The 13,260-nt window shown below is 49.0% G+C and overlaps 1 protein-coding gene across 2 annotated transcripts in view; it reads left to right on the top strand.

Moving 5' to 3' along the window:
• Positions 1-12,989, top strand: part of uimc1 (ubiquitin interaction motif containing 1) — a 53,536-nt gene extending 40,547 nt beyond the window's left edge. Inside the window, exons 7-10 of one of the 2 annotated variants that reach the window (XM_043703909.2) lie at positions 8,049-8,125; positions 8,811-8,976; positions 10,390-10,465; positions 12,739-12,989. In XM_043703909.2, the coding sequence (XP_043559844.1) occupies positions 8,049-8,125; positions 8,811-8,976; positions 10,390-10,465; positions 12,739-12,742 (323 nt within the window). In that variant the 3' untranslated portion in view covers positions 12,743-12,989. Of the gene's footprint in view, positions 1-8,048; positions 8,126-8,810; positions 8,977-10,389; positions 10,470-12,738 lie in introns of those variants that run through there. The other variant, XM_087995462.1, reaches the window with a different exon arrangement.
• Positions 12,990-13,260: the final 271 nt, after the last annotated feature.

The following is a 13,260-nucleotide window of genomic DNA, read 5'->3' as shown; positions in this document are numbered from 1 at the left end:
CAGCCCCTGTGCTTCCAGGGACCTTGTTGCATTTCTTCCTTATCACTAAAAAGCTACACTCATCCCATTATTACAATTAAAGCTTGCCATGGTGGTAGTCACCCCTACCATGGCACTGTGCCCATCGTGTATGGGAAGACTGTGTTCTCCCAGGGGAGCAAGCAGTGGTGCATCTCACCCTGGAGAAGGGGCTTAGTATGGGTGCGACGGCCCAGAGGGTTGTTTTATTGAACGTCCCACGTTTCATTCTATTGGAGCTCCAATGGCAGCTTGGAGAGGTGAGATCGGGGAGTGGCACTCATACTGCTCTGTCCTCAGGAGGCCTGCCGTTGTTACATATATTGCTTCCTGGCCCAGGAGGACGGGGATTTACAGTGGGGCTGCATACTGTCCACTGTCAGTGAATGGTGTGTGGTGCCACACATGTAAAGAGGTGAAGCACCTCAGAAGAGGCTGCTTCACCTCCAGAGGTGCTGCACCCACCCAAGGAGCCACTGTTGTCACTGCTGGCCCTCCCCCTGTGGACCCACCTCAGCCCCTACAAGAGGGAACTGGGCCAGCTGTGAATGACACCACGTCACCAGTCAGGTAGGGGGCAGAGTATCCAAGGGGCAGGAAGGCCCATTGTAAGATGTGCAGACGGTACCCCAGAAACACTGCAAGTGATCCTAGTGGGCGGCACGGTGGCACAGTGGTTAGCACTGCTGCCTCACAGCGCCGGAGACCCGGGTTCAATTCCCGCCTCAGGCGACTGACTGTGTGGAGTTTGCACGTTCTCCCCGTGTCTGCGTGGGTTTCCTCCGAGTGCTCCGGTTTCCTCCCACAGTCCAAAGATGTGCAGGTTAGGTGAATTGGCCATGCTAAATTGCCCGTAGTGTTAGGTAAGGGGTAAATGTAGGGGTATGGGTGGGTTGCGCTTCAGCAGGTCGGTGTGGACTTGTTGGGCCGAAGGGCCTGTTTCCACACTGTAATGTAATCTAATCTAATCTAGTATTGTTTCATCTCTGCTTGGCCCAGTATCCATGTTGCCATCCAGTCACCTCAGGCCAATCGAGATAGCACGATGTATGGAGCCCGGCCTGAAGCCCATTAACAAGACCTGCAGTCCTGGGGCCATGGTGCCTCTGGTTTCTGCTAGCCCCACACACTGCTTCAAGATTGTTGGGACGACCCTGGACCACACCCACTCCCCTGCCATTCCCATCCCCTTTCCCCACCATCTCCCACCATTACCTCCCCCTTCCCCCTCCTCCTCTCCACCCTCCCTCTCTCCACCCTCCCCCCTCCCCCACTCAACCCTTCTCCCTCCCCCACTCAACCCTTCTCCCTCCCCCACTCAACCCTTCTCCCTCCCCCACTCAACCCTTCTCCCTCCCCCACTCAACCCTTCTCCCTCCCCCTCTTCTCTGTCTCCCTCCCCCTCTTCTGTCTCCCTCCCCCTCTTCTCCGTCTCCCTCCCCCTCTTCTCCGTCTCCCTCCCCCTCTTCTCCGTCTCCCTCCCCCTCTTCTCCGTCTCCCTCCCCCTCTTCTCCGTCTCCCTCCCCCTCTTCTCCGTCTCCCTCCCCCTCTTCTCCGTCTCCCTCCCCCTCTTCTCCGTCTCCCTCCCCCTCTTCTCCGTCTCCCTCCCCCTCTTCTCCGTCTCCCTCCCCCTCTTCTCCGTCTCCCTCCCCCTCTTCTCCGTCTCCCTCCCCCTCTTCTCCGTCTCCCTCCCCCTCTTCTCCGTCTCCCTCCCCCTCTTCTCCGTCTCCCTCCCCCTCTTCTCCGTCTCCCTCCCCCTCTTCTCCGTCTCCCTCCCCCTCTTCTCCGTCTCCCTCCCCCTCTTCTCCGTCTCCCTCCCCCTCTTCTCCGTCTCCCTCCCCCTCTTCTCCGTCTCCCTCCCCCTCTTCTCCGTCTCCCTCCCCCTCTTCTCCGTCTCCCTCCCCCTCTTCTCCGTCTCCCTCCCCCTCTTCTCCGTCTCCCTCCCCCTCTTCTCCGTCTCCCTCCCCCTCTTCTCCGTCTCCCTCCCCCTCTTCTCCGTCTCCCTCCCCCTCTTCTCCGTCTCCCTCCCCCTCTTCTCCGTCTCCCTCCCCCTCTTCTCCGTCTCCCTCCCCCCTCTTCTCCGTCTCCCTCCCCCCTCTTCTCCGTCTCCCTCCCCCCTCTTCTCCGTCTCCCTCCCCCCTCTTCTCCGTCTCCCTCCCCCCTCTTCTCCGTCTCCCCCCCCCCCTCTTCTCCGTCTCCCCCCCCCCCCCCTTCTCCGTCTCCCCCCCCCCTTCTCCGTCTCCCCCCCCCTTCTCCGTCTCCCCCCCCTCTTCTCCGTCTCCCCCCCCTCTTCTCCGTCTCTCCCCCCCCCTCTTCTCCGTCTCCCTCCCCCTCTTCTCCGTCTCCCTCCCCCTCTTCTCCGTCTCCCTCCCCCTCTTCTCCGTCTCCCTCCCCCTCTTCTCCGTCTCCCTCCCCCTCTTCTCCGTCTCCCTCCCCCTCTTCTCCGTCTCCCTCCCCCTCTTCTCCGTCTCCCTCCCCCTCTTCTCCGTCTCCCTCCCCCTCTTCTCCGTCTCCCTCCCCCTCTTCTCCGTCTCCCTCCCCCTCTTCTCCGTCTCCCTCCCCCTCTTCTCCGTCTCCCTCCCCCTCTTCTCCGTCTCCCTCCCCCTCTTCTCCGTCTCCCTCCCCCTCTTCTCCGTCTCCCTCCCCCTCTTCTCCGTCTCCCTCCCCCTCTTCTCCGTCTCCCTCCCCCTCTTCTCCGTCTCCCTCCCCCTCTTCTCCGTCTCCCTCCCCCTCTTCTCCGTCTCCCTCCCCCTCTTCTCCGTCTCCCTCCCCCTCTTCTCCGTCTCCCTCCCCCTCTTCTCCGTCTCCCTCCCCCCTCTTCCCCGTCTCCCTCCCCCCTCTTCCCCGTCTCCCTCCCCCCTCTTCCCCGTCTCCCTCCCCCCTCTTCCCCGTCTCCCTCCCCCCTCTTCCCCGTCTCCCTCCCCCCTCTTCCCCGTCTCCCTCCCCCCTCTTCCCCGTCTCCCTCCCCCCTCTTCCCCGTCTCCCTCCCCCCTCTTCCCCGTCTCCCTCCCCCCTCTTCCCCGTCTCCCTCCCCCCTCTTCCCCGTCTCCCTCCCCCCTCTTCGTCTCCGTCTCCCTCCCCCCTCTTCCCCGTCTCCCTCCCCCCTCTTCCCCGTCTCCCTCCCCCCTCTTCCCCGTCTCCCCCGTCTCCCCCTCTTCGTCTCCGTCTCCCCCCCCCCCCCCCGTCATAAATGTGTTGAACATTTATCTTAATCTAAGATCAACCTAACCTACATACCCTTCAATTTACTGCCGTCCATGTACTTGTCCGGCTGTCACTTAAATGTCCCTAATGTCTCTGACTTTACTACCACCGTTGGCAGTGCATTCTTCGCACCCACCATTCTCTGCGTAAAGAACCTACCTGTGACATTTCCCCTATACCTTCTTCCAATCACCTTAAAAGTATAACCCTTCATCATGGCCATTTCTGCCCTGGGGAAAAGTCTCTGACTATGTGCTCTATCTATGCCTCCTATTATCTTGTGCACCTCCATCAAATCACCTCTCTTACTTCTATCCAGTGTGAAAAGCCCGAACTCACTCATAAGACAACTCTCCTCATAAGACAAGCCCACCAATCCAGGCAGCATCCTGGTAAATCTCCTCTGCACCCTCTCTAAAGCATCTACATCCTTCCTTTAATGAGGCGACCAGAACTGAACACAATATTCCAAGTGTGGTCGAGCCAGGGTTTTATAGGGCTGCAGCAGAACGTCCCAGCTCTTAAACTCAATCCCCCTGTTAGTGGAAGCCAAAACACCATATGCCTTCTTAACAGTACTATCAACTTGGATGGCAACTTTGAGGGATCTGTGTACATTGACATCAAGATCCTGCTGTTCCTCCACACTGCCAAGAATCCTGTCTTTAACCCTGAATTCAGCATTCAAATTCAACTTTCCAAAATGAATCACTTGGCATTTATCCAGGTTGAACTCCACCTGCCACTTCTCAGCCCAGCTCTGCATCCTGTCAATGTCTTGTTTCAGCCTGCAACAGCCCTCAACATTATCTGCAACATCACCGACCTTTGTGTCATCGGCAAACTTACTAATCCACCCTTCCACTTCTTCATCCAAGTCATTTATAAAAACTACAAATAGCAGAGGCCCAAGAACAGATCCAGCGGTACACCACTGGTCACCGATCTCCATGCGGAATACTTTTCATCCACTACCACTCGCTGTCTTCGTTCGGCCAGCCAATTATGTGTCCATTCAGCCAAACTTCCCTGTATCCCATACCTCCTAACTTTCTGAATGAGCTTACTGCAGGTAACCTTATCAAATGCTTTACTGAAATCCATATACCCTACATACCCTACCCTACCTTCGTCAACTTGTCTCATCACATCCTCAAAGAACTCAAAAAGGCTTATGAGACATGTCCTGCCCCTCACAAAGCCATGCTGACTATCTTTAATCAAACTATGCCTGATGGGCCAGGTATTCAGCCCCAACGTGTTGTGTGAGTTCGTGGGGACTCAGGAGTGCGATGGGTTTCCAAATGAACTGACTCCTATCTGTCTGGAAGTTGACCATGGCCCCATCCAACAGACCCTTCCCTGGGATGCAGCACTCTAGATCTGAGCCATCTCAGGGAAATCTGCCCCATGACCTTTAGAATTGCACCAAGGTGTTTCATGTATGGGAAGCTTCTGCACTCTCCACTTCCTAACCTTTTTCTGTTGCTGAGCATAATGTTTTACACTCTGGTGGTAGAAATCCCCAGAAATCCCTCTTTTCCATTGAGGAATTGGAGTGGAGAATGCTGCTTGCAGCAGCTCTATATAAGTACTCTAATTGCAAGGCAACGCATAGTTTAGGTGACCTGGACAAAACAGTAAAGCACATTTACACTGAATGTTTTCACTTGCAGCCCCTTTGTAATTCCTTGGTGGCTGCTCCTCAAGTTTTGGTTGCACTTCAGTTCCACGCTTGTGATATGTGGGCATCCTGTGCCGAGAGGGGTGGACAGTGGAATTCATTGCCACAGAAAGCTGAGGAGGCTAGGTCATTGAGGATATCTAAAACAGAGAAAAGTTCTTGATTGCCATGAAGATCAAAGGTTGCAGAGAGAAAGCAGGAAAATGGAGTTGAAAAGCCTATCAGCCATGATTGAATAGCTGAGCATATTTAATGGATCGAATGGATCTAATTTCTGCTCCTATGTCTTATGGCCTTATAGTCTAAGTGAGACAGCCTTCTTGGGGATCTGCTCCTGGGCCCGGCCAAATTGGCAACAAACCAGTTCAGGGCAGCAAATGGTGGAAGGGCTTATTGTTCCAGACTGTCTGCTCCTCTTTCACAGTTACATCTGTGCTCAGCTATCCCTGGAGAGAGAGCATGCAGTGCTTACTGGTATGATAGAAATCATCAGAGCCTTGTCGGCGCCACAGAGACTGGGTATTCTTCTATTCCCTTGTTATCCATGGCCCCTGAATCCTGCCATTCCTATCCTTCAGTTTTGCAGGGACGTGCATGTTCTGTACTTTAATCAACTGGTTTTTAAAAGATGTAGGTTTGCCCTCAAATAACTGCTCCTAATCCATGTTCCCCAGTTCCTGTCTACTTTGGCTGTAATTGGCCCTTACCCAATTAAGCACCATCACCAAGGCCACTCTTGTCCTCATCCATAACTATTCAAAATCTTATGGAGTTATGGTCACTTAAGCCCAAAATGCTGTCCTACTGAAACATCGAACACCTGTCCCAGCTCATTCCCTAATACTAAATCTAGTATGGCCTCCTCTCAGGTTGGATTGTCAATATACTGTCTCAAAAATCCCACCTGAAAACATCCAACAAATTGCGCTCCACCTGAGCCCCTAGCTCAAAGGAGTCTCAGTCGTAAGAGGAAAGTTGAATTCACCCATGACAACTACCCTACTTTTTTCACATCTTTCCAGGTTCTGACTACATATCTGCTCCTCTGTCTCCTGTGGCTGTTGAGACGTCTATAGAAAACTCCCAACATTGTGATTTCACCCTTCCTATTCCTGAGCTCCACCCATAATCCTTCCAATGCACGATCCTTCCAATGTGAGCTCCCTCAACACAGCTGTGATGTGACCCCTAACCAGGAATGCAACTTCCCCCATCCTGTTTGTTTCCCTTTCTGTCCCATCTGAAACTGATATCCTGAAATGTTGAGCTGCCAGCCCTGTCTCTCCTTTAACCATGTCTCAGTATTGGGAATAACATCATAATTCCATGCAGTAATTCAAGCTCTTAGTTCATCTGTCTTACCTGTTATCCTGCAGACCTCCAGTCACTCTGAACTCTGCAACATTCCTCTGCCTGCTTTTACTCTGCACTCTGCATATCTTTTTTACCCAGTCCCTGCACTTATTGGCCTGTTGTTCCGATTCCCCACTTCAGCCTCACACTCCTGACCAACAGTGCAAGGAGTGGCGAACATAGGCTTTCTTGGGCCTCATCAAGATGGCCATTAACAGGTCCAGGCAGGGGATCAAAGAAGTGCTCATCATTCTGTGTCTGCCCCTCTTTCATGGTTACACCTGCATTTGGGCATCCCTGGAGAGGGAGCACCTGGTGCTCATCTGCTTGGTTGAGGGCTTTCAAGACTGTTGGGTGCCATGGGACCTGGAATGCAGTATCAACCTAGATAATGATATTCTGAGTTAGTTCATTGCTTCTGTTTCCGTTTTGCCCTTTAAGTTTGCTTTTGGTTTGGTGCTCTGGGAAGAGGACTATTTTATTTTCTCTTTGCATTGATTTTGGATCCCTTGGAAGAACCAAGGAGGCTAATAATTTAGTCCCGAACTGTTCCTGTGCCAGGTGTACCTGATCCGGATCAGTGTAAGGGGAATTTTATTTTTAGTTGAAATGAGCCGGAGAGCTTCCTCTGGATTTTAAACCATTGTCTCTGTCCTAGGAAAATTCAGTGAAGGGGGAGCAGAGGGGGTTTATTTATCTTATTTTTTGTTCCCTTTGATTTGCTTGAGTTGTATTTTATATTGGCCCCTTGTGGTCCCTGCTCCAAAAGAGGTTGGTGAGGTCGGGGTCAAGGGCGAGTTATTTTTTTGTTTGTTTATTTTTGGTTATTCCCTAAGTAATAGGGTATTATTTTTATTTAACAAAGTCAAGAAAGCTTTAGTTTCTGTTTTGAAAGAGTAGAGTGTGTCTTACTCTATATTTCACCTGGTGCTGCCCCTATCCCAGGGGTATCTGGTGGAGGCATTTTCGGCGGGGTTTTTGCTTTTTCTGTTTATACCCTTTGTTTAAAAGACTTTCGAGTCGGGAGAGCTTTACTTCCATTTCACTTTCAGTTTATGGGTAGAGAGATTTTCTCAGTATTTAGCTATGTGCTGTCTCTGTCCTGGGAATGTTTCACCGGGACCATCTGAAGGGAGCTTTGCATTTAGTTTAAAAGAGTAGAGAGAGCTTTCTTTTATATCTAACCCTGTGCTGGGAGTGTTCGATTGTGACATTGCAAAAGGTGCTTTACCTTCAGTTTAAAAGAGTAGCGGTCACTTCAATTTTAGTTTTAAAAAGTAGAGAAAGCTTTACTGTGAATGTAAGTTTGCTCATTGAGCCGGAAGGTTTGTTTTCAGACGTTTCGTCACCATACTAGGTAACATCATCAGTTAGCCTTCGGTGAAGCACTAGTGGTATAGCCCACTCTTTATTTCTGTGTTTAGGTTTCATTGGATATCCTTGGGAAGCTTTGCTGTGTATCTAACACCGTGCCTGGATGTACTGGATGGGGACTGTGTTGAGAGTTTATTTTCTGTTAAAAGAGTAGAGGGAGCTTTGCCTTCAGTTTGAAAATGTGAACGGAGCTTTGCTGTGTAATTAACACTGTGCTCTCCCTGTCCTGGGAGTTTTTGATGGGGACAGTGTCAAAGAAGTTTTACTTTCAATTTAAAAGAGGCTTCATTCTGTGGAACTTGACATCAGGTTGGTCAGTATCTCCTGTGTTGTTCCTGATGATGCGGGGTGTCACAATGTGTTTATGTCGGGGACTCTTGCTGAAGTTATAGAATGTTTCCCTGTTATTCCGCAGAGACACAACAGACCTCCTCTGAAGATGTGCAGTCAGAGAGCAAGAGCTTGCAGGAACCTGAAATCGCCACAGTGCAGGTTAGTCAGAAGAGAGAGCTCCAGTGAGGATACTGTAGCTTAAAACTGTTGTTGTTTTCCTTTTGTTGTACTTCTTTATATTTGAGCCCTATCATTTCTAAGACCACATGAAATAATGAGCTTTTCATCCAAGTTCATAACTCTTAGATCCAGTAAGAATTTCAGATGTGAATAAAAAAGAGCATTTAGGAAGAATATTTTCATAGAGCATGGAGAATGTAGAACTCACTGCCCCTTTAACTGATTGCTAACACAACACTTCCTCATTTCAGAGAAGGTTTAATGTATAAATGAGGGCATCGGGGCAAGGTCGCTGGTGGGGGAGGGAACATGTGAAGTTTATAAACCAGGCACAGACTAGTTGGGTCATATGGCCTAATCCAAAGATGTGCAGGTTAGGTGAATTGGCCATGCTAAATTGCCCGTAGTGTCAGGTGCAGGGGTAAATGTTGGGAATGGGTCTGGGTGGGTTGCTCTTTGGAGGGTCGTTGTGGACTTGTTGAGCCGAAGGGCCTGTTTCCACACTGTAGGGAATCTAATCTAATCTAAATATAAATTGGGTAACCTAACATTGTAATGGAGCGATGGTAAAAAGTGCTCTGTGGTGCCGTTTCTGTGAAAATGTTGCCTCTCTGTTACTTGTTTTGCTGAATATCGCTCATTCTCTCCTCTGCAAACCTCCCAGGAGCCTGCAGATGTGGTACTAATCGATGATGATTCTGAGGAACTTTGTCCTGTCATACCTAAGAAAACTTGTGTTGAGTGTCCGCTTTGTGGGCAGCGCTTCCCATTGGAAAAAATTGAGGTGCATGCAGCCGATTGTAATGGGACCAGACACGGAGACTGGCAAGGTACGAACATCTGTGTTTCTGGATGGGGGCAGTTGTTTGCTGGGTGTCCACCAGTTTTCTCTTTAAGCAGTTGCAGTGCTACTTAACACCTCTGGGTGAGCTGCGTTACCGTGGGCGGCATGGTAGCTCGGTGGTTAGCACTGCTGCCCCACAGGAACCGGGGTTAGCACTGCTGCCAGGGATCCAGGTTCGATTCTAGCCTTGGGCGAATGTCTGTGTGGAGTTTGCACATTCTCCCATGCTTGCATTTCCCCCGGGTGCTTCAGTTTCCTCCCACAATCCAAAGATGTGCAGATTAGGTGTATTGGCCATGCTAAATTGTCCCATTGTGTTCAGGGATGTGCAGGTTAGATGCATTAGTCAGGGGTAAATGTAAAGTAATTACATTTACTTTACATCCCAGGGAATGGGTCTGGGTGGGTTACTCTTTGGAGGGTCAGCATGGACTTGTTGGGCCGAAGGGCCTTTTTCACACTGTAGGGATTCTATGATCTTTTGTAGGGATTCTTTGAGTGCACAGTGGCTCCACCTGCATTTTAGGCATCAACTGTGCAGGAAACATAACACAATATCGACCATGTATGAAAGAACAGATATTAGAAGAGCCAGTTCAGCGTTTATTGTTCATTGCCACTGTGTGGGCTGGGGATGTCTCGACTGTCCCAGTATTCAGTGGGTAGGTGTCTGAACTGTATCCAGTGGTGGAGTTTCTCAACTGTCCCAGCATTTGGTGTGGTGGCTGTCTAGACTGTCCCAACTCTCGGGATAGGGTTGAGACTGCCTTAGCATCTGAGGTGGGGACTGTCTATACTGTCCTAGTACCCAGGATGTGGTGAGTCCAGGGTAGGGGCTGCCTAGACTGTCTCAGTGTCTGGTATGGGAGGATGTCTAGACGATCCCATAACCTGGGATTGGGTGTTAAATTATCTACTCCTGTTAGCTTCCTGCAGCTGTGGTGGATCATCCCTTCACCTGCTGTGCTCAGACATGGAGACACTGGTGGAATTTCTCATTAATCTGCACTGCCAGACTACCAAGCATATGCATCCTTCCTAAGCTGCTGTGTCCACAGGTGAACATGTAATTCCTGATGAAGGGCTCTTGCCTGAAATATCAGTTCTCCTGCACCTTGGATGCTGCCTGACCTGCTGTGCTTTTCCAGCACCACATACTCAACTCTGATCTCCAGCATCTGCAGTCCTCACTTTCTTCTAGATATTCCAGCTAGGTCCATATGAAGTTTTATATAACTGCAACGATGCCCCATCCTTTTGTATTGCAGACTCTGGAGATGGAGACCAGTGGGTTTAGGGTTTGAAGCTTGATGTTATTTTTGATAGCTACTCAAATCAACTTTGAAGGAATTTAAATATTTGGAACCTTCTACCATGTTCTTGTCTCCTCTACTCACAGTGCGGATCCGCAGCAAACCACGCAGAGCAAGCAAACAGAATGACATAAATGGATGCAACCCTTCAGTATTCAAACAGTGAGTCCTGGGCCAGCTCACCAAATACTCAGGGAGAGACTATGGACCAGTGTCACAGTGTAACTGGGAATATCTGCTGTGATGAGCCTGTGTAGATGTGTTGGTGCCAGTGCGCATGTGTTTTGTGTGTGGCTATGTATCCATGCCTTTGTGTGTAGGTGTGTGTCAGTTTATTAGTTGATAGTAGTGTGCAGTTGGCGGTGTCTCTTTGTGTGAGGGTATGCTGATGTATGCCTTGCTATGAGTTTTAGTAAGTGTCATGAGCCTGTGTTCTGAGAACGTCTGTTTTGATTGTGTTGGTTTGGATGTGTCATTGTGCATTGGATTGATGTGAATCTGGGAATTGTGACAATGTCTCAAGTTCATTGTGACATAAAAGTTCATTTGACTTAGAAATTTTATACTTGCATTCTGGAGAGCAACCCAGTTAGTTCCATTATTACTCACCTTGAACAATTGAAATTTAAAGAAAGCCAGTATGGAGGAGTTAGAATAGTTCTCAACTAACTTACTGGATTTTTATTGATGAGGTAACAGAAAGGGTTAATGTGATATTCATGGACTTAGAAAAAGCATTCGATGTAGTGCCATGCAGAGTAAAAGTAGAGCTCATGGAATTAAAGCCACAGTAGCAATATGCATACAAAATTGTCTGAATGACAGGAAACAGAGACTAATGGTTAATCAATGTTTTTGAGGCTGCAGGAGCATCAGTAGTGGAGCACTGCAGGAGTCAGAACTGGAAATCTTGTTTTTTTCTGATATATATTAAAGATCCTGGTGTTTGGGGTATGGGGCACAATTGGAAAATGATATGAAACTTAGAGTTGTAAACTGGGAGGAGGACATTCACAAGTTGGGGGAGCAGGCAGACAGGTGGCTGATGAAGTTCAGTGCAGAGAAGTGTGGTAATTTACTTTGGCAAGTTGAACATGGAGCGATGTTATAAAACAAAAAGATCAGAAGGGCATTGGTATATAAATATGCCTAAGTCATTGAAGGTGGCTAGACAGGTTGGGAGAGCAGTTAATGAAATATCGGGGTGTGAGCTTTAGAAACTGGCACAAAGGACAAAAGCAAGGAAATTAAGATAAACTAGTTCAAAGCACCAGTTCAGGCTCATCTAGAGTATTGTGTCCAGTTCTCAAGCGTTACACTTTAGGAAGAAGGTGACGACATAGAGAGGATGTGGAAATGATTCACAAGAATGTTCCAGGAATGATGAACTTAAATTTATTGGAGAAGTTGGGAGAGTAAGAGAAGAGAAGCAAGACGAAATTTGGGAGAGGCATCGAAAATTATTTATGGTCTGGACAGAGTAGGGAGGGACAAACTAATTGTATTGATCGAAGAATTGAGAACTAAGTAAGGCAGTGAAATAACATTGGGTGAATTGTCCTATCAGAAGACCGTCAGGCTAAGTGGCCTCAGTCTATGCTGATTCTATACCTTCATCCTATTGAAGTTAGTCTTTTTCTAATTTGGACGTTCCACCTTGGATTGTACCTAGCCGTTAATCTTAGCTGAGTGCTCTCCCTATAAACACTTGGTCCATCTCAATCCATGTCCACTTGGTTGTCCATGTGGATTCCCTATTGTTACAGCAAATATCCTTCCTTACTATTGCATTAATTTCCTCTTTAATAAGCAATGCAATTCTGCCACCTTTTCCTTTTTATCTGTGGTTCCTAAATACTGCGTACCTCCGGATATAGAGTTTCCACCCTTGCAAACATTTCTCTGTAATCCCAACTATATTATGTCTATTTTCATCTGCTTGTATGATTATTGCAAATGCTCCATGCATTGTTTCTTGTCCCATTCTCATTATTTTTCACTGTGGCCCTGTTTGATCCTGGCCTTTGATTTCTCTGCCTATCACCTTTCTTGTTCCCCTTTATGTCTTTTGTTCTGCTCCTTGATTCCCCTTTCTCTCACTCCTTGAACAGGTTCCCATCTCCCTGCTATCCCCCTACTGTTCAGTGTTGTAGTTCGCCAATCCTATATGAAGACACTCTGTGATGCATTGTAATCCTATCCATGCTCCTCATTGTCCTCCTTTGTCTACCCCTTTCTAAAATGAAGCTACTCCCTTTGCTATGTTGAGGCATGAGCATTGACAGGACCGTCACCAGCTTGGAGGAGAGGGGGTTAGAGAGGAAGGGCATCACCAGGTCAAGGTGCGGGACTTTCCCTGTGTCTTGTTCTGTATGTCAGTGATTAATTACTAAGATTTTATGATGTTCATATTTGCCCTGTTGATTTTCCCACAGGTAATGGGAGTTGAGTAAATGTGTGGAGTTTAACTGAATCTCATACACTTGCCTCCAATCCAAAGGCCTTGTCCTGATTGACGGACTCTGAATCCTCTGTTAATACCGACCAGAGATATACACTACTCAAAGTCCAGCACTGTGAGGGGCCCTGCCTATACAATCACTGCAGCCTGGAGATTACCACCAAGCACTTCACATTCCAGGACCAAATGCCACATGTAAATAGTCTTTCATTAAAATCTTCACTTATACTACGTCTAAATGTTCATTTTGTACAGTGATAGGCAAATGAGTTACTTAATATCACTTAACCATTTGGGTTCAGAACATGGCTGGGTCTGCTCATGGTATGTCTGCAGGCCGCTGTCTGGCTGGGTCTCTGACATGGCACCATCTGGCTGGGTCTGCGGCCAGGCCGCTGTCCGGCTGGGTCTGCGGCCAGGCCGCTGTCCGGCTGGGTCTGCGGCCAGGCCGCTGTCCGGCTGGGTCTGCGGCCAGGCCGCTGTCCGGCTGGGTCTG

This window comes from Chiloscyllium plagiosum, unplaced genomic scaffold (genome assembly GCF_037043375.1).
Source record: "Chiloscyllium plagiosum isolate Xiang-an unplaced genomic scaffold, Cpla_swu_hap1 HiC_scaffold_16, whole genome shotgun sequence".
NCBI lineage: Eukaryota > Metazoa > Chordata > Chondrichthyes > Orectolobiformes > Hemiscylliidae > Chiloscyllium > Chiloscyllium plagiosum.
Note: the sequence above shows the minus strand (reverse complement) of the source record. Positions and strands in the feature narration are given on the sequence as shown.